Raw genomic sequence first — 21,089 nt, forward strand, 5'->3', positions numbered from 1 at the left:
TTCACCCACAGGACTGCCGTTGACTGGATGTTTTTTGTTTGTCGCACCATTCTCGGTAAACCCTAGACACTGCTGTGTGTGAAAAGCTCTGGAGGGTGGGAGTTTGAGATACTGGATCTGGTGAGCCTGGCACCGACGATCATACCACGCTCAGGTCACTCGTTGCCCATTCTAACGTTCAATCAAATAGTAACTGAATGCCTCGATGCCAATCTGCCAGCTTTACAAAGCAAGCCTCAGCCACAAGACTCACTGTCTGTAGGAGTGATCCATTTTCATGAACAGGGTGGTGTACCTGTTCATCCTGTTATAAATTGACCGGTGAGTGTATACCCAAGTAAAAAGGACAGGGGAGCCTGGTTGAGAACAAAAGGGAACCAAAAGATTTGCTCCAGTCTAAAAACTGAACACAAGTTACCATTAACTGGTGCATTATGGCTGTCAGTGAAGAAGTTGGATAGTGCTTTTAGTAAAGCCTTAGTTACCCACACAGCTATCTGTGGTTCTCAGGGGATGTGACTACATGACATGATGCAGACAATGGTACAATGATATTCAGGAAATAGACTGGTTTAAAGTACCTGAATATAATATTTACTCAGGCCGTGCCAACAATATTGTGTTAATGATATGGTTGTGGACTTTTATTTGTAACAAGTTGAAATTGAATGCCTTATCACCGGTATCATACTGGAATATAACTTAATGCTGCATAAAATATCGCAGCATTTTCATAAATGTTAAAAAGTCAAATGTATGAAATGCCACTACAAGTACTGTGATTGTGGCTTCACACTACTTTTATGCTTTGTCAAGTGTCCAATATCATCAACAGAAAAGTATAAAAAACAATTTAAAACCCTGAATTGAGTGCTTTATGGTATTATTGGTTATAAAAGAACAATATTTTGTTTTAGGAGGTTCTCACCTCATTCTGTTTCCTACTTTTGAGTACTTGCTGGCAACCAAGGGATATTACTTTTGGGTGAATAAAACATTTTCAACATACATCTTTTTGATCCCTTTTGCCTTGACGATTGAGTGATATTACTAATAATACTTATACGTACTAAAGAATTACAAGTTAACTTGTTTCATCAAATTATATGAAACACCATTGTTAACAAAAAAGATTTATTGTCCAAAAACATTTAAACAAGTAAAAGTAACCACTGCAAATGGTGACATTGATTGAAAGCAAGAAACATGCAACGAGATGCATCTTCAGTAGACACGAGAAAGAGTCAAAGACAAAATAACTAAAAAGGTTACATATGAGCCTCTTGTCTAGGATATACTGTATATATAGAAATCTTCCAGTCTAGTATATTAGAAAAGATATACAGCCCTCTTAGACTTGTAATGTTAAAATGAGCAGTAAAATGCCAATGCAAAATCAATCCAAGGCAACAGGCTCTATACCAGGGCTGTAAAACCCCTGGTACTGGTGGTTGTCTTCAGTACCTCAACATTTAAAATGTTAGTCACGATTAATCAGTTAAATCGATTAACACTTTCATTCAAGCTATTGTTAGCTGTGATTAATCGATTAAATCAATTACTTAATTTAGGATTTTTTTTAAAAAATGGAGGAATATTCAGACGCAGTAGAGCAGTGAACAATTCTGCAATTAAGCCAGCGGTAGCAAAGCCCCACAAACCAAACTTGAATATAATCCACCCACCTCTGTGAGGGTGTCAGATGTTTAATATAACCCGCTCACCTCTGTGAGGGTGTCAGATGTTTAATTGGCAGCTCATTTTAATATAACAGGTCCAGACTCGGCGAGTATTAACATCAGAGCTCAAAGGTAAAGTCTGAAAGTAGAATTAGCTTAGTTGGAGAGGTCGTCGTGATCTGGTCTTGCCATTTCTTGGGCAGGAGGCCCATAATCTTTTTGTCAGTTGTGTGAGATGGATAAGTTGCTAGATTGATCTATATTCACATGGCTGTCAACACCTTGAATATATTTACTTTACACTATAAACAGATCACCATAAAACCGTTGTATTTACTTTGAGTCACAATATAGACTATACCTAGGGACCAGTCTTTATTTAAAACAGGGGTTTAGTAAAACAGAAGCATGTGCATAGACCAGGGCATTCCAACCCTGTTCCTGGAGAGCTACTCTCCAGTAGGTTCTCTTCAACCCGTTTTTAATTTACCTGATTCAGCTTATCAACCAGCTAATTATTAGAATCAGGTGCACTAGATTAGAGTTGGAGCAAAAATATAAAGGACTGTAGCTCTCCAGGTACAGGGTTGGAGAGCCCTGGCATAGACACTACATTTACCTCTGTGTATACCTCTTGGGAGAGAATTGACACTTGAATTACTGGCTTATGTTGGTTGCATTGCAAGAAAACACTTTTTTTTGTCCATCCCTCATCTTCACAACCACAGCCAACCATAGGCCTTGACTGGGCCCAACCCTTCCCACCCCCTTAATCCAAATCCATGTATTTACAGTGCAGTTTGATGGCAATACCAAACCTTCTAAAAGCCCCAATCACCTCAAGGAAGCCTGTGAATGGTGAGCATGTACTGCACATGGGAAGAGCTCGACAAGAAAGCGGGACAGACTATGTGGACGTTATAGTAAATCAAGCTTTCCACCAAAGATGAATCTGAGTGAAAGCCCATCTTTCGCATCTTCGTCTGTAGCTTCTTACTTATTGCCGGTTTTCTGAGGGTATGTTATCTGACAGGAAAGTGGATCACACCAATCAAGTTTTATTAGCCATGGGTACGAGCTTACAAACAACTCAGGTTACATAGGTCATACTGGTGCTCTACAACAAAGTGAGTTGCTCCATACCAGGGTTTCTGTTGGCTAGTAATAGCTGGCTTTTGGCCGATTAAAAAAAAAAGGTGAAAAGCCGATAAATAAAATTGCTGCCGGCCAATTTTCTGCGAGAAAAAAAAAAATCCCTTAGGAAAAAAATGCCTTTTCACCTATTCATTGATGGAAATACCAGTCGATGCAAATACATCTGACCGGTCAAGATTATCGGTATATAGGTTAATTTGCTGTTTGTGTATTTTCGTTAGTCTTTATGCATCTTATCACATGCACACAGCATACAGATGCAGATCATAATTTGAGTGGAAAATCTGTCAGAACGGAGGAGCTGCTGGTACAGCTTCTCAAACAGCGTGTTCCTTGCTGCTGGAGTCAAACGTGCTTTTACAAGCCCAATCATTGCACAACTAAATGCAATCGTGTGTTAAAATAAGATGAGGCCATCATTAAAAATAGCTACTATTTTATTTATTAACTGGCAATTGAAGCGCCCTTATTTTAAGTGCCTAGGCAACGATATGCAGGCTTCAGCGCATCACACACCACTTAGCAATGAAATGGAGGCAGTATGCGTTTAAAAAAACATTCATTGTTTGAAACCTGAATGTTTTACTTCATATTATGGAGGCATGTCTTCCCTCGCTTCAAAGTAGCCTAGCCAACATCCGACCGTAGAAACGTAAAGGCAATTGTTTTAGAGTTCCATATGCCATTGAAACCAGCAGCCTATTTCTCTCATGTTCTAGTGGTTGTCAAAGGCACAATCCTAGTCATATTAGCAACCCATGCTAGTTGTTGCATCTTTAGATTAAGAGGGGAGATCAAATGGATATTTTCATCTCATGAAACCACTCGCATGTGCATTGCGCATTTCACAAGTGTTTTCTTGCCAATTGCATTACGGAACAAACATTCGCGAAGGGTGAAGAAATAATAGTTTATCAACATTTTAAGCTAAACGTTCTGATCGGTAGCATCAGCCTCATTGCTTTAACGTTTCTGTTTTGTTTTACGTAGCCTAGGCCTACTGGCTGTATGAATTTGGGAGTCCGTTTGGAGTAGACCATTTCTTTATCGCACAGAACGACAAGCTGACCAATAAATAGGTTTATTGTTCCACTATGGGGGATAGTAGACTGACATAGGCAGGTGATTTTGCTGTTCGTTACTCGTCTTGTTGGCTGAGGAAAAGTACATGTGGACAGTTGTTCTAACATCTTCAAAGTGCGCATTGGAATACGGTAGGGACGCACGCCGTTGTATCCTCGATTTGCATGTTCTTTTTAGATGAATTACCATAATGTAAAAGTCATTTCTGTCATACGGAGCACCATGGCTGTACGCCCTAATCAGGTCACGCACACAATGTATATGGGTCGGGAAAATGTCTCAAATGTCCGGTAAATTAAAATGCTGCCAGTCAAATGTCCAGCACCACATTTTCCTGACGGAAACCCTGCTCCACACCATTGTTCACAACTCTATACACCTATGCGTAACACTTAAAGACCAGAATCTAGGTTAACTCCAGTCTGAACAGCCAAAACACTTCTTAGATCGCTCTCATAACCAAATAAAACCACAACTATTTACACATTATATGATAATGATATGGCAAGGGAGGGCAGGTGCCAACACTTAAAACAGAGTTTCTGGAAAAAGTCAAAAGAGAAACAAAAAGCACTGCAAGTTGCTCGATGAGGGATGTGTCGGTACAAGATAATGTTCTGACTAGAAATCAACTTCGACATTTCACGCAGGAAAACTGGAAATTAAGATTGGCTATTTCAACTGAATTAGCTGAGAACGTTTGCTGGATCATGTTTTGGAATCTGACCCTTCTATTTTGTAAACTCAGCTGCTGTAGTGATACCTCGCTCACTCAAAAGTGTATCATCTCGACAAAAGCTTTTCTGAGGCGAAGCTACAGTAAGAGGAGCTGGTGATTTTAAAGCAATTCAGTGCTCAGGGACTGAAAACTACATATCCCATGGTCCTAGCTGGTGAGGCCTGATAAAGTGATCTTGAGACTTACGAGTTCTATTTACCCATGCCCCCCAACCCACCTCCTTGACAAGTCTTCCCATCATCCCTACCCATCTGTCAACCTCTGAGTTTCAACAGTCCAGGTTTGCAGAATGAAGTTTTTGAAACAAATCAGCTTCTCTGTCCCTCCCCACCACTCTAAACCCCACCCTCTGTACCCCCTTCCCCTTCATCCTGGACCTGTGGCTAGTTCTTATCATCCTTCTTCTCTTCCTCCTCGGTGGGGTAGGAGTGCCATGTCAGACGCTCCTCGTAGAAGGATATGACCACCTGTGGACATTTAATGTTTGCCTCCTTGGCCGGCACCAGGTCCGCCTCATCACTGTTCTTCCTGTGGAGACAGAATTTAAGGGTGAAGCCACTTTAACCAGTTTTATGTCCCACAAACATTTTCCACTCTCCCAGTAATGTATAGCGAAAAGTGTCAAAATCCCAATGCTGCCCAGAACTCACCATTTCATGAGGAACATCAGCTCTCCACTGGAGTCTGTGGCTCCAATGATCCGTTCGGGGTCAAGTCCACGAGCAAAGCCTCTGGGCTTCTCTGCCTGGAAGAATGATAGATAAGGAGAGTGAAGAAGAGAAGGGGGAATAGGTTCAGTACAGGACTACGTTCACGGTCTATAGTATCAGGCATGTTCTTTAATATTGAAGCGAAGTATAGGCTCTCACCTCATCTTTCCTCTTCTTGGGCCTGCCTTCTTCACCCCCTGCCTCTGTATCAGACTCACCAGCTTTCCTCTTGCCACCAGACTCTTTCTTGTAACTTTCTTTTTTGTTATGATGATTCTGCATGTACTCAGCAATCAGGTCAGGGCAATCCAGGTTGTCCTGCGGTTCCCATGTATTGTCCTCACTGTGGTAAACAAATAGTGTAAAAAAGGTCCATTTATACCTGGGCTACAACCATCAGATTCCATTTCAACCCCCCCCCAGAACCAACTCATCGAAAATGCCCCAGCCCATGGCCCAACTAACAATTGAGGTCAGTCCGATGTTATAATACCGCATGAAAAAAGGGGCAGGGCCCAGGGTGGCAGGACTACCACCGCAACACTGGAAGACGAAGTAGTAAAACAGACCGATGCCAAATATACAGCAGCTGAAGACCAACCAAGCAAGTCACTGTGTCACCATGGACCAGAAAAAGATGGAAGTGTTTGAGATGGCTATTGACTTTTGTAGAACGATGAGAGCAACCAACAAGAGCAAAAACAACCAACCAAAAGGAAAGGAGATTAGGTAGCAGGCTTTGGCTTATGCAGTGCCAAGCCCAAAGAGTAGGGTCCTATAAAAATCTACGATATGGAGAACCCGGACAGAATCCAGACATTAAAATGGAATTCAACATTCAAACATGTATTGAACTTAGGACATCAACTAAATGTATTGTATTTATTGGAAAATGTATTTACCCAAGATTATAATAAAGACCTGAACAAATAGCATAAGGGATTCATATTTTCCTTTAACTTAGAACAGGCAACGGTGCGGGAAAGCCCCTGTGTGCGCGCGTTTGTCTACCACAAAGCCATTAGCGATGATGTGAATTACAACCGTCTTCTGGTAGATGGAAAGGCTTTCCCAAAAACCTTCTCATTGAAATGTTAACTGCAAAAGTAGTCTATGCCTACCTGGCAGAATTATATTATTATTTGCATGAATCCAGCAGTGATTTGTTTAACAAATCTGAAATAATGTGTGCTATAGGTCTCTTGCTGGTGCCAGACTGCACACTTGAATTTAAAGGGTATCTACACCCAAAAATGTAAATGTCTTAGATTTTTCCCAGACCTCAAAAGTGGTCTCCTGGTATGGTTTAAGCATTGTTGTGTACATACAACATCCAATTTTGTTGTTGTTTTATATTTTAAAAAAGTATTTTCGGAGCGAAAAATTGAAGAAAAAAACAGGGAAAATATAAAACGGAATTAGCTAAAGATTTTTTATTTTTATTTTTTATTTTTAGAAGGCCCTAAAGGAGCCTATGCAAACTTGTGTAGCGAGCTGGAGTTGGATGATGTAGCCCAGCTCCATAATCTTTCCCAGCTGGTGGAGTTGGTGGCCCCTCTAATCGGGAAGCAAGACACTCATTTCAAAGACAGCATCTCTGCGATTCCTGGCAACTGGCGAGCGATAGCTGTCCTAATGTTTAAATGTTTGATGTTGATATTAGATAGGCATCGTGACAAAGAGACAACTATGAAGACAAGTAAAAACTAGCCAGCTGACTTTGTATGCTCATTTGCTAACCACACAAAACATGTAAACAATACATTAGCTAGCATTATTTAAAATGTTTCTTGCAGCTATATATCAAATGTTTGGAGTTGGCTAGCATGTGGGCATACATAGCCAGCTGGCTTCATGGTTGTCTTTTTCTCACGATGCCCATATAATGTTCTGAGCTGTGTATCTGTTAGCTAGTTAAGTTTGCAGCTAGCTGGGTTGACTTGTTGTCTTGGTTTTTAACCCTTATTTGGTAATCAGTGTCTTTGTGCAGGTGAGACCTACAAGAGCCTGTCCTTCCAATTTTGTATTGGGCCTGCAACCGTCTCTAAAATCATTCCAGAGACTTGCAATGCCATTTATAAGGTGTTGAAATACCAATATCTGAAAGTAAGTTTTGGCTGAGGGGAATTCCTGTGTAATTCATTATGCATGAGGTTGTAGTCCTTTAATATTTATGTGATATAGTCCTGGGGACCCAAAAATGTTAACCCCTTTGATTCCAACTTTATTTACATAAGTATTCAGACCCTTTGCTATGAAACTTAAATTGAGCTCAGGTGCATCCTGTTTCCATTTATCATCCTGGAGATGTTACTACAACTTGATTGGAGTCCACCGGTGGTAAATTCAATTGATTGGGCATGATTTGGAAAGGCACACACACCTGTCTATATAAAAAAAGTCCCACAGTTGACAGTGCATGTCAGAGCAAAAACCAAGACATGAGGTCGAAGGAATTGTGCTTAGAGCTCCAGAGACCGGATTGTGTCGAGGCACAGATCTGGTGAAGGGTATCAAAAAAAATCTGCAGCATTGAAGGTTCTCAAGAACACAGTGGCCTCCATCATTCTTAAAATGGAAGAAGTTTGGAACCACAAAGACTCTTCCTAGAGCTGGCCGCCTAGCCAAACTGAGCCATCGGGGGAGAAGGACCTTGGTCAGGGAGGTGACCAAGAGAACCCAATGGTCACTCTGACAGAGCTCTAGAGTTACTCTGTGGAGATGGGAGAATTTTCCAGAAGGACAACCATCTCTGCAGCACTCCACCAATCAGACCTTTATGGTAGAGTGGCCAGATGGAAGCCACTCTGCAATAAAAGACTTGGCAAACTCCCAAGCTGGCTGTCATAAGGCAACTAAAGACTCAGACCATGAGAAACAAGATCCTCTGGTCTGATGAAACCAAGATTGAACTTTTTGGCCTGAATGCCAAGCGTCACATCTGGAGGAAACCTGGCACAATCCCTACGGTGAAGCATGGTGGTGGCAGCATCATGCTGTGGGGATGTTTATCAGCGGCAGGGACTGGGAGACTAGTCAGGATCGAGGTAAAGATGAACGGAGCAAAGTACAGAGAAATTCTTGATAAACCTGCTACAGAGTGATCAGGACCTCAGACTGGAGTGAAGGTTCACCTTCCAACAGGACAACAACCCTAAGCACACAGCGAAAACAACACAGGAGTGGCTTCTGAATGTCCTTGAGTGGCCCAGCAGGAGCTCGGACTTGAACTCAATCTAACATCTCTGGAGAGACTTGAAAATAGCTGTGCAGCAACGCTTACCATCCAACCTGACAGAGCTTGAGAGGATCTGCAGGGAGGAATGGGAGACACTCACCAAATACAGGTGTGCCAAGCTTGTAGTGTCATACCCAAGAAGACTCAAGGCTGTAATTGCAGCCAAAGGTCTGAATACTTAAGTAAATGTGATATCCGTTTTTTATTTTGTATACATTTAAAAAAAACGTGTTTTTGCTTCGTCAATTTTAGAACAAGGCTGTAAAGTAACAAAACGTGGAAAAGGGGGTCTGAATACGTTCCCGAACGCACTGTACTTGCCAACCGCTGACAAGTGTTCCACACGACCACTTGTCTCAAGCCAGAGACAGTGGAGACCATTGTTGACCTTGCACAACATGCTCTGTGAGGAAAACGGCAACCAATATGCCCAACCTGTTGAGGGCCCAGGGGGTATGACAAATCCTGTTGCATGGTGACAAGACCCCCAGCTACACTACCCCATGGGTACCAATAAAGAGAAGCAAAATTATAAATCAATAAATGTATACAGGATTGTATGTAATGTATGCCAATATAATTTATGTGACTAGCATTACAAGCATTAAATCTTCACTCACTCTGAGAAGCCTTTCCATTTGAGCAGAAACTCAACGCGTCCCTTTACCACCCGTCGGTCCAGCACCTTCTCCACCACGTATTCCTCCTCCTCTTCCTCTACCACCTCTTCCACCTTCTTCTTGGTCTGCTTCTTGCCTGCTGTTGCCACCAACTTGACCTCTTCCTTGGGCGGCTCTGGTGAAGGGGTAGAGTGCAGAACAGTTTGGTTAGACTTCATAGACTTTGTTCACAGCTATAAGTCCCAATGATTATGGGCACACTTCACTATGGTCAGGTTGAGTCAGATTACACAGATTGGAGTCATCCCAAAAACATTTGTTGGACTTGCTTTGCCAATCAAAATACAAATTGTGTCTTTTCTGCAATTAAGCAGCAGTGCCAGCATGGCAACTACAGGGATGCAAACTAACGAGGGCCCAAAAAGGTAACACGTTTTTTTTTTTACATTGAAACATGAAACAAACAAAAAACCCTGCTAGGAGGAAATGCAGGTTTTAACTAATTAAACAAACAACATGATCTACATGATCAGTCTCTGTGCGTAGAATAAAGTGGTTAATGTGAATATAACTCACAGCAAAAAAAAATTATAGAAAGCAATCCAATGTTATTTGTTGCCTAGACTTTACTGCAAATGACACGAAAATCGTGAGAAAAAAACAATACACTAATATTGCAGTTAGCCATGACAGCCTTTATAATAGAACGCTTGTGACCACACACCTAAATACTGCACTTTGGAAAAAAACATCTTAAAGTAGAACTAGAATGAAACAGGCATTCTATTTTTGCTCTATTATAGTGGCCAATATAGACGCCGATCAAGTGCGCAAGGCTACATGTGTGCAAAAATAACGTTCACTAAGTTAAAAATATATATTATCCCCCCTCACACGTTACTGTCAAGTTCAACACAACAAAAACAATATATTTGGGCTACATTGCACATGATAAACTTTCCACATGTGGACACCTGTCCTACAATATGCCAGAAAAAGTGAGAAAGAGGTAAAGTGTGTGGTGTTCCTTTCACCTCTATAGTGGCATCCAGCTTAAACCAGGCCCAGCTACACTTGATCCCTGAATCCACTTGTTTAACGAGCAATGCCTCACTTTCACCTAATTCTCTCATTCTGAAAATTAACCACATACTGTAGAGGGAAAACATTCGTTAACAGATAGTGGTTAGTTCGTTAGCTAGTTAACATTTCACAGATTACCAGGGTCCAGTAAGCAACTTTAACACATTATAACTTGAGGAACGGCAAGGAGTCGTAAACCAGTTAATACTATAGCGAATTAGTTAGGTTACTAATGTTAGCTCATCTGATGTTGCTGACTTTATTAGCCAGCTCATTTTCACACATTAAACTCAATTATTTGATCAGTTAACTTGGCTAATGTGGCTCAACATTTCTCAGTCAAGCTAACGGAGAATTTGATCCAGCTAGCAAGGTACTTAACGCTTGTTCCACCCCACTTTCTCCCTCACCTCAAACTTTCCAAATGCCAGTTGTTTTTCGGTTAATGTAAACTCACTCACTTTTGTACATCGCCTTGGTCCGTACAATTGACCTTATTTTAGCGCCCCAAAAACGTAATACTTCCAGATCAACTGTAATGTCAATACCATTGTAAAGCACAATTTCTCCCCTGTCCAACAAAATTAATGACATGACCTCCACGCTGCCCGTTTCTGCATAATTCAAGAAGGCAATGAGCTCCTTCGGGTCTTTTTAAAAATGGCGGGTGGGGAAGCGAAACTAATGCGTGATAGTGAGAAGGAGAGGAGATGTGTGGAAAAACTAGCTTTTTTTCACTCGATCTGTCCAACTTATCGCCTCTAAAATGTAAATAAAACACTATAAAGAGTTTATATAATGTGTCATTACATACCTATTTGAAGGTTTGTGTTGAATTTGTGTCGGTTTTTAGGGCGGTGCTAAAGTGATCTTCAGAAGTAAACAGTCATGATCGCTTACAGTGATGACGCAAAAAATGACTAGGTATCCCCCTTACCCCTGTCCATTTCTTGTTTTTAAACGATGAGAGAAGTGCTACACCTGGTGGAGAGAGATTGTAAGACAGAAATAGTTGCTTTATGCGTGCTGTACGTTACGGCATGACACGTCATGATGTAACGGAGGGTCAATTTTTTCTATTTTTCTCCAATACTATAGAGCGATTACCATGTCGATCAACGCTTGAATAGAAACGTAGTTCACACCCCAGATTATGAAGTCAACACAGTCGCTACAGTTCCATTAGTTTTCTTTGTAGCCTCGTTTGAATGTCGCGGTTATGGACATTTGTACGGAATGGGGTGAGTTTACGTTACAGGTTACAGCTCATGAAGTACGCTTCTTCACCTTCTCACCCCCGTCTCCGTGGTCAGGCTGCTCACCTAACGTTACCTCTTCATTATCGTTCAGGGGACGAGCTGCTGTAACTGCCTTTTTACTCTATGCTGTCTTTCCAGATCGCGCACTGATGTTGTAACTAGCAAATTGGTTGTCTCTGCAGTCGCTTGCTGCGCTGCATTCTGTTATGTAAACCATTGGCTGAGCCTTTGATACAGCCAGTATTGCTCCAAACGCACATCACTCGTAGGCTTACAGCCAGTAGTGATCCAACCCCCCCCTTTCGCCGAAAGGTGACTAGTTTGCGTCCCTGCAAACTTCGTACCTTTTTATTATCAACCCTGTTTGCCAACCCGTTCTTCATTACAGTTCATGGAATTGTAGAGGACTATCTGATGTAGGCTTCAGTGTGCCTCAAGATCTCTGGCTCTGAATCACTAACATCTGACTGATCCACTTTCAATTGGGTTTTTGTAACTCTGTAAATATAACCAAATCATGGCAATGGGTTTCTGTATTCAAAGAGAGATCCTCCAACTGACCCTCGTAGATTTGTTTTTAGAGGGAGTTAAATTAGTTTGGTATGCTCCTGGGGTAGTTTTAAGGTGTCCGGTATGGGGACTTGACCCAAGGATTTAACATTTCAAGGACATATAGTTAGACATACAGGTTGGACAAAGGATAAGAAAAAAAAAACAATGAAAGGTTTCAGTCACTTTATTTGGATAGACCATCTGTAGATGCTCCACAGATTCTATCAACAAACTGTTCATCTGTTGATAAGCAACTGCATGCTAAGGTTAGGTTTAGAATAAGGGTTAGGGTAAAGGTTAAGGTTAGGCTTAGCAGATAATTCGTTTAAATGTTACTGATAGAGCATCTACAGATAGTCTGTAGTAGAGGTCGACCGATTAATCGGAATGGCCGATTAATTAGGGCCGATTTCAAGTTTTCATAACAATCGGTATTTTTGGACACCGATTTGCCGATTTAACTAGGCAAGTCAGGTAAGAACACATTATTTTCAATGACGGCCTTGGAACGGTGGGTTAACTGCCTTGATCAGGGGCAGAACGACAGATTTGTACCTTGTCAGCTCGGGGATTCGTTTTTGCAACCTTCCGGTTACTAGTCCAATGCTCTAACCACCTGCCTTACATTGCACTCCATGAGGAGCCTGCGTGGCAGGCTGACTACCTGTTACGCGAGGGCAGCAAGAAGCCAAGGTAAGTTGCTAGCTAGCATTAAACTTATCTTATGAAAAACAATCAATCTTAACATAATCACTAGTTAACTACACATGGTTGATGATATTACTAGTTTATCTAGCGTGTCCTGCGTTGCATATAAATCGATGCAGTGCCTGTTAATTTCTCATCGAATCACAGCCTACTTTGACAAACGGGTGATGATTTAACAAGTGCATTTGCGAAAAAAGCACTGTCGTTGCACCAATGTACCTAACCATAAACATCCAAGCCTTTCTTTTAAATCAATACACAAGTATATATTTTTAAACCTGCATATTTAGTTAATATTGCCTGCTAACATTAATTTCTTATAACTAGGGAAATTGTGTCACCTCTTTTGTGTTCCGTGCAAGCAGTCAGGGTATATGCAGCAGTTTGGGCCACCTGGCTCATTGCGAACTGTGTGAAGTCCATTTATTCCTAACAAAGGCCGTAATTAATTTGCCAGATTGGTACATAATTATGACATAACATTGAAGGTTGTGCAATGTACCAGCAATATTTAGACTTTGGGTTGCCACCCGTTAGATAAAATACGTAACGGTTCCGTATTTCACTGAAAGAATAAACGTTTTTGTATTCGAAATGATAGTTTCCGGATTCGACCATATTAATGACCAAAGGCTCGTATTTCTGTGTGTTATTATGTTATAATTAAGTCTATGATTTGATAGAGCAGTCTGACTGAGCGATGGTAGGCAGCAGCATGCTCGTAAGCATTCATTCAAACAGCACTTTCGTGCGTTTTGCCAGCAGCTCTACGCAATTCTTCAAGCTTTGCGCTGTTTATGACTTCAAGCCTATCAACTCCCGAGATTAGGCCGGTGTAACCGATGTGAAATGGCTAGCTAGTTAGCGGGGTGCGCACTAATAGCGTTTCAAACATCACTCGCTCTGAGACTTGGAGTGGTTGTTCCCCTTGCTCTGCATGGGTAACGCTGCTTCGAGGGTGGCTGTTGTCGATGTGTTCCTGGTTCAAGCCCAGGTAGGGGCGAGGAGAGGGACGGAAGCTATACTGTTACACTGGCAATACTAAAGTGTCTATAAGAACATCCAATAGTCAAAGGTATATGAAATACAAATTGTATAGAGAGAAATAGTCCTGTAATTTCTATAATAACTACAACCTAAAACTTCTCACCTGGGAATATTTAAGACGCATGTTAAAAGGAACCACTCTATGTTCTCATATTCTGAGCAAGGAACTTAAACGTTAGCTTTTTTACATGGCACATATTGCACTTTTACTTTCTTCTCCAACAACATGTTTCATTATTTATTTGAGGCTAAATTGATATTATTGATGTATTATATTAAGTTAAAATAAGTGTTCATTCAGTATTGTTGTAATTGTCATTATTACAAATCAAAAATAAATGTAAAACATTTTTTAAATTATTATTATTTTTTAATCAGCCGATTAATCGGTATCAGCTTTTTTGGTCCTCCAATAATCGGTATCGGCGTTGAAAAATCATAATCGGTCGACCTCTAGTCTGTAGTCTATCCCAAAAAAGAGTAACCAAGGTTTCTGAAACTATGGTCCACCTCTAGCTTGGACCATAACATTAAAGAGCTGGACTGCACCCTTGAAAAAGTAAATGGCACAACGTAAACTTAGCAAAAAAAGAAACGTCCCTTGTTCAGGACCCTGTCTTTCAAAGATAATTTGTAAAAATTCAAATAACTTCACAGATCTTCATTGTAAAGGGTTTAAACACTCTTTCCCATGCTTGTTCAACAAACCACAAATAATTAATGAACATGCACCTGTGGAACGGTGGTTAAGACACTAACAGCTTACAGACGGTAGGCAATTAAGGTCACAGTTATGAAAACTTGGGACACTATAGAAGCATTTCTACTGACTCTGAAAAACACCAAAATAACGATGTCCCTGCTCATCCGTGTGAACGTGCCTTAGGCATGCTACAAGGAGGCATGAGGACTGCAGATGTGGCCAGGGCAATAAATTGCAATGGCCATACAGTGAGACGCATAAGACAGCGCTACAGGGAGACAGGATGGACAGCTGATCGTCCTCGCAGTGGCAGATCACGTGTAACGACACCTGCACAGGATCGGTACATCCGAACATCACACCTGCGGGACAGGTACAGGATGGCAACAACAACTGCCCGAGTTACACCAGGAATGCACAATCCCTCCATCAGTGCTCAGACTGTCTGCAATAGGCTGAGAGAGGCTGGACTGAGGGCTTGTAGGCCTGTTGTAAAGGCAGGTCCTCACCAGACATCACCGGCAACAACGTCGCCCATGGGCACAAACCCACCGTCGCTGGACCAGACAGGACTGGCAAAAAGTGCTCTTCACTGACGAGTCGCGGTTTTGTCTCACCGGGGGTGATGGTCGGATTCACGTTTATCGCCGAAGGATGGAGCGTTACACCGAGGCCTGTACTCTGGAGCGGGATCGAGGTGGAGGGTCTGTCATGGTCTGGGGCGGTGTGTCACAGGATCATCAGACTGGGCTTGTTGTCATTGCAGGCAATCGTAACGCTATGCGTTACAGGGAAGACATCCTCCTCCCTCATGTGGTACCCTTCCTGCAGGCTCATCCCGACATGAGCCTCCAGCGTGACAATGCCACCAGCCATACTGCTCATTCTGTGCGTGATTTCCTGCAAGACAGGAATGTCAGTGTTCTGCCATGGCCAGCGAAGAGCCCGGATCTCAATCCCATTAAGCACGTTTGGGACCTGTTGGATCGGAGGGTGAGGGGTAGGGCCATTCCCCCCAGAAGTGTCCGGGAACTTGCAGATGCCTTGGTGGAAGAGTGGGGTAACATCTCACAGCAAGAACTGGCAAATCTGGTGCAGTCCATGAGGAGGAGATGCACTGCAGTACTTAATGCAGCTGGTGGCCACACCAGATACTGACTGTTACTTTTGATCTCAGTTGTTGAATCTTGTTATGTTCATACAAATATTTACACATGTTAAGTTTGCTGAAAATAAACGCAGTTAACAGCGAGGACGTTTTTTTTGTTGCTGAGTTTATATGATTCATGGATATCTGAAATCTGAGGACAGACGAGATCGTGTAAAGGATGATGATCAAAGCAAACAGTAACAGATGAGTGCATAGTTGACAAATGTGTGTGGAGGGTGGACACAATGCAGTACATATTAGGCTTGGGCGCTATACCGTATACCGGGGTATTAGTAAAAAGCTACGGAATGGTTTTTCAATACCATTTAAGCTAGTGATGCACCGATATTACATTATTTATTACAAAATAACCCTAATTTATAAGACAGTTCTTATTTGATTAATGGTAGTCGGACCCATCTATGTGAAGCTAGCCACAATAAGGATTAGCCACAATAGTGGACTTTGTGGTTTGCCTTCAAAATAAAAGTATGATATTGACAGTGATGCAAATGCATACAATTAGTAGAATTATGCCATAATTGAATAGATCATGCTAAACGAGGTTGGAATGTTGTTATATAAAAACAAAAAGACAATTTGTTAATTTGACAAATCTGTTGAAATCACACAATGTATTATACTTTAGAATGGCATTGGGGGCATACTTATTTCACTGTACAGCCTTACCTATGGATTGTGGATCAATGACATGAGGTATCAGTCTACTCAGTGACACCGAGAGAGCATTAGCATCGTAGTTCTTATTGCAGGACTCTGAAAAAACTGAATTGAGCCACATTCCTGGTCAACCTATGTGTATTGAACACTATTCCAGAGGAAAAACAATACTGTGTGGATGTCTTGGAGTCTGATAACTGAGGAGGACGTTGGGAAAAAATATATTGGGTATTGAGTAGCCGGTTACCCCATTTCATTGATCCCCAATTCTTAAGTAAAGCTGTACAGTGCAGTATGAATGTCAATACACACAATAGGTTGACTGGGGAGGTGATTTCACACAGTCACAGTCACGCAATAAGAGCTACAACGCTAATATTTGCGTAAACCCTTCACAGTTGTGTTGTGTGGGTGTCAGCGAGTACACTGATATTTCAGTGCTTCACATTCCAACCTTGTTTAACATTATCTAGTCTAAATATGGCATGAATCCACCAACTGTAACCATCTGCATCACTTTCAAATAGGTACTTTTACTTTGAAGGCAAACGGCAAATTCCACCATTGTGCCTAATCCTTATTGTGGCTAACTTTACAACACATAACCCGGTTAGGTCGAGCCTCACTAGCCAGTTGAAGCTAGCTGGCTGCTTATAACATTAGCTTTGGGCAACAGGGTTAAGCAGCTGGCAAGCTATTATTTATTTTCATGAACTGAAGTTCAATTTCAATAAGCGAACAACAATACTTACTCACAAGGATGCTGTGTTGCAGGTTCTGCGCAAAATTCTACGTGGCGTCATTACGTCATGTACCTACGTTATATAAATATGCACGTTAGCTTTGACATCAGTTTTTCACATCGGTATTGAACTAGACATTGGGCCGATACCGATGTCTATTTTAGCTAATATCAGCCGATTCCGATATGTTCACCGATATAATCGTGCATCCCTAACTTAAACTATTTATTTGAAAATGTTTTAATACATTTTAATATTTGTAGCTACTTAAGTAAACACCGGCAGCCAACTCGTGCTCATGGTTCTCACAGAGGAAGTGAAATGAGACTTCTATGACTTTGCTCATGATGCGCAATGCAAATTAAATGCAACCACACCCTTAGCGCATCGGACACGAAACACCAATACAAATGGAACAGCACAACAAAATATATAACAAGTTCCTTGAATTTTCTTTCGTGGGTGCATTTTCAATATAGGATATTGTGGTTTCTAGCTGCACCAATCAAAGCAGTGGAGTGTGTTGTGAAGCAATGGGAAAGTTCGTCTTGCCGCAGGTGGGCAGAGAATTCTTCTTAGGACCAATGGAATGGTCAAAAAAGAGCAAACCCCGCACACCTGGGGCACCGTGCCTTGCAAAACGAATTCACCCAAAACTTTAGTGGTGAAAACCATTCATCTTGGGGCGACAGGGGAATCAGGGTTCCAAAATGTTTTAGTTTTTTTTTACAGACTAGCTAAAAAAAATAAGTGAAACTTCACAAATTCTCCAATAGATGATGATAATTTGCTGGTAAAAATGTGGAGGTGCAAAAACAACAACTAACTTTGCAGGTTTATCTTATTATTAAACTAGCTAGTTGATTGTAACATTCAAATAAAACCCAGCCCTGAAAAAAAATTGTAGACTGAAAAGTATTAGCACGTCATCTCATAGGGGAAAACACACAGCAATGACACGGAAAATAGTTACCACTTCGGATTTACCACTTCAAGCCCAAATATATCATACATTGACTAAGGCGATCAACTTACATCCTTGTGCAACATCACGGGTAAGCTATGGGCATTGTCTTTTACCCCCCCCCCCCCCCAAACAAAATTTGAATTTCCACTTGTGTGCGTTTAAGTTCGGCCGAAGCTGGCCAGTCCAACACCCAACCCTATGGCATTCATAAAACAGAAACAATGGATTACCGTTTGCATTAGTAGAAAGTTGATCTACACCTTCAGTGGTAACACCAGTAGTAACACTGGGGATCACATCGCTAGGGGCTTCTGTAGCGGTAGCAGTAGGCTCACTCATTTTCAGACTGGGAGAAGGCAGTGGAACCAGTGGGTTCCTTGTCAACAGAGCTAAACAGGGTGAGAAGGGGGGGGGGGGGGGGTCATGGATCAGAGGCATAAGGGAGAAATCACAGTAGGAAGTAGAGACTGGCATTGGTAATAAGAACACACGGTATCGTCTCTCACAGTCAATCGACTACTAACGTGTAATGCATGCATACCACTACAGCCCAGATTGAAACATCTGTCTCATTGTTCTATCGGATGTATAAATGTGAAGCATCCAGCTGGCATTTCCGCTCACCACCAAATATGGTGATGAGAGGAAGACCAGTGGTCGGCAGTGGGAGAAGATGGAGCGAGATGGATTTTGGCAGTCATCCTGCTAATTTTCTCATCTATAAAACATTTGATCTCAATAGAGTTGTGACCAAAACTACAATCTGTTACAAACAGAATGGACTAAGTTATGTAAACTTTATCCTTTGCTAGGCTCTCCCTAACAGAAATATGTAAATACGTGCTAGAAAGCGCCAATAAGATCTCGCTAGCTCATGCTTGGCTCTACCAAACTCCTTGCTTGTTCTGCCTACTATGATTCATTTGTGCCTATTGGAAAACAGGCTGTGGTCTATCTTGGGTCAGTTATTTAAAAATCAAAATCTTTGACTACAGTTCCTACTACGTGGTCAGTACTAAAACAATGGAGCGGCGATATGTTTCTATTAAAAGAGCTGGCATGCATTGATTGTACTGCAAGTCTGCAACTAATGCAAACAAATACATAGAGAAACACATTTGACGAGAATCACTCTCGGTTTGTCATCACTATTTCCAGACATATTTATGACTACAGTCTAAATGATGGTACACTGTTGGTGTGATTCCCAGAGGAGAGCCCTAGGAGTTGGTACCTGTCTCGAATACATGATCTAGGCAGGGGGTAGGGACTACACGAGTTATTGAACATTCCATTGGGCTGTAGCCTTGATGTGGTGTCGACTAATGCACACCTACCAATATCGTAGGAAAGTTTAAAATGTCAGAAGCACAATCATTTCAATCAGACCAGCAATCATGCAGTCATACACATAATATTACATGAGATTCAGCAGGTGAAGGGGTCAAGCTTCGAATCTGGACATCAATGCACAGTAATGCCACATACAGTCGAATCAACTAAAGCACACAATCACTACAACCCACTGGCTGAAAACAACATGGTGAGAACAAGAATGTCTGGAGGGAAAAAAAGGGGGGGGGCACACACATCCTGGTTCTTATCCTATAGAATACATAACACCAAGAAAACGCGTACCCCCACCCCCTCTTAACTGAACATTCGGGTAAGCTGGGGTAAAACATCACTATCATACAAACACTGACAACGCAAATGTGTTAAAAACATAATTAAATAGGACATCGTTTTTCAGTGTCATCATATATTTTGTAGGCTAAACAACGCATTTGAGTGGCAGCTTTGATGTGCATTTAAAAATGTAAGTAATTTCAAGAAGGTGATGATTTCTGATTCCATTGCCCTATTTGGGTAGAATTGAGTTTAGGTGCACGCTGCAGTTCGCTGGTGGCTATAACGTTCTTAACAGACAATGCCAATAAATGATGCAAATTTAACCACTTGTAAATCGATGCAAATATATTTGTATCATAAGCAGTCCTTTCTTTGCAACAGCACGTTTCCTCTCTTTTATGAGTAGCCAATTCGATGAGGCACATTCCTGCTTGAAAGAATGCAATGAAATGTAGCAACCTAATCGTTTTCCTACATCAATAATAACGGGCAATCAACACAGTGCAACAAAATAACAACATGGTCAAATACACGTTAACTGTAAAGGGCTACACACAATTGCAATTTATTAACCAACCCGTTCCCTCGGCCGTTTCACATTGTGGTGCTAGGTTTTTTTTCCCCCAGAGCTCTCGAGACGGAATGACTAGTCGTCCATGTTGACCTGAATCATAGCACGAGCAATCTACACGAACTCGCGCGAAAACAATGCAATTGAATACTCAAAACAGAATCCGCATGCAACAATGTAGCAAGATGCACATTGCAGGGTCAATATATTGGCCTATTGAAATGTGCTTATCACGCATTGTGCATAATAGAAGGTTAACGCCGGGGATGAGAAAACCGCTAAAGAGCAGAAGGCTATGGTGAAGTAACTAGCCACTTACCTTTACAGAGAATTGACTCGAATGAATGAATGGTCGGAAATGTAGTAAATGTTATTAAATGGATACCAATGGTTTATCTAAACAATTTTAGTGCTTATCTTATATAAATATCAGCTTGTAAAATCTATTTTAAAAAATACTCTCTTCTCATTTAAGCGTAAAGCTACAGACAAAAGCCATCCAGTGCCTCCTTCGTACCCGCCAACTCCGGCCAAGCGTGGCTACGCAGCGTGTTATTGTATGGCACCATGGGAGATGCAGTCTTTAAACATTTTATTTTTCTATCTTTCTTTTCTCGATTATAAACATATTATTCAGAGATGTTTGATGATCTTCATTTTCAATGTTTAGCTATTGGTCCAGCATGTCAATGGGTAGAGCAATTACTTTACTTTCAATGTCTTGTACTTGGTTCTATTCTCTAGAATTGCAGGATTGATTGATGAATTT

The 21,089-nt window shown here is 41.4% G+C and overlaps 1 protein-coding gene across 1 annotated transcript; it reads right to left on the minus strand.

Moving 5' to 3' along the window:
• Positions 1-5,022: 5,022 nt before the first annotated feature.
• On the minus strand, positions 5,023-20,828 carry LOC120034932 (chromobox protein homolog 1-like). The gene is made up of 6 exons (XM_038981637.1): positions 20,640-20,828; positions 18,348-18,506; positions 9,225-9,399; positions 5,526-5,709; positions 5,307-5,401; positions 5,023-5,184 (listed from the first exon to the last, which is right to left on the minus strand). The coding sequence occupies exons 2-6, from the start codon at positions 18,454-18,456 to the stop codon at positions 5,040-5,042; spliced, it is 708 nt and encodes a 235-aa protein (XP_038837565.1). The 5' UTR covers positions 18,457-18,506; positions 20,640-20,828; the 3' UTR covers positions 5,023-5,039.
• Positions 20,829-21,089: the final 261 nt, after the last annotated feature.

This window comes from Salvelinus namaycush, chromosome 3, assembly GCF_016432855.1.
Source record: "Salvelinus namaycush isolate Seneca chromosome 3, SaNama_1.0, whole genome shotgun sequence".
NCBI classification, from domain to species: Eukaryota; Metazoa; Chordata; class Actinopteri; order Salmoniformes; family Salmonidae; genus Salvelinus; species Salvelinus namaycush.

Excerpts from the sequence above, each read along its gene's own strand:
- LOC120034932 (XM_038981637.1), bottom strand. The coding sequence starts at position 18,456 with ATGAGTGAGCCTACTGCTACCGCTACAGAAGCCCCTAGCGATGTGATC. Across the intron at positions 9,400-18,347 it reads ACTTTCTACTAATGCAAACG|AGCCGCCCAAGGAAGAGGTC; the intron begins GTAATCCATTGT and ends CCCCTTCACCAG. Across the intron at positions 5,185-5,306 it reads CTGATGTTCCTCATGAAATG|GAAGAACAGTGATGAGGCGG; the intron begins GTGAGTTCTGGG and ends CTGTCTCCACAG.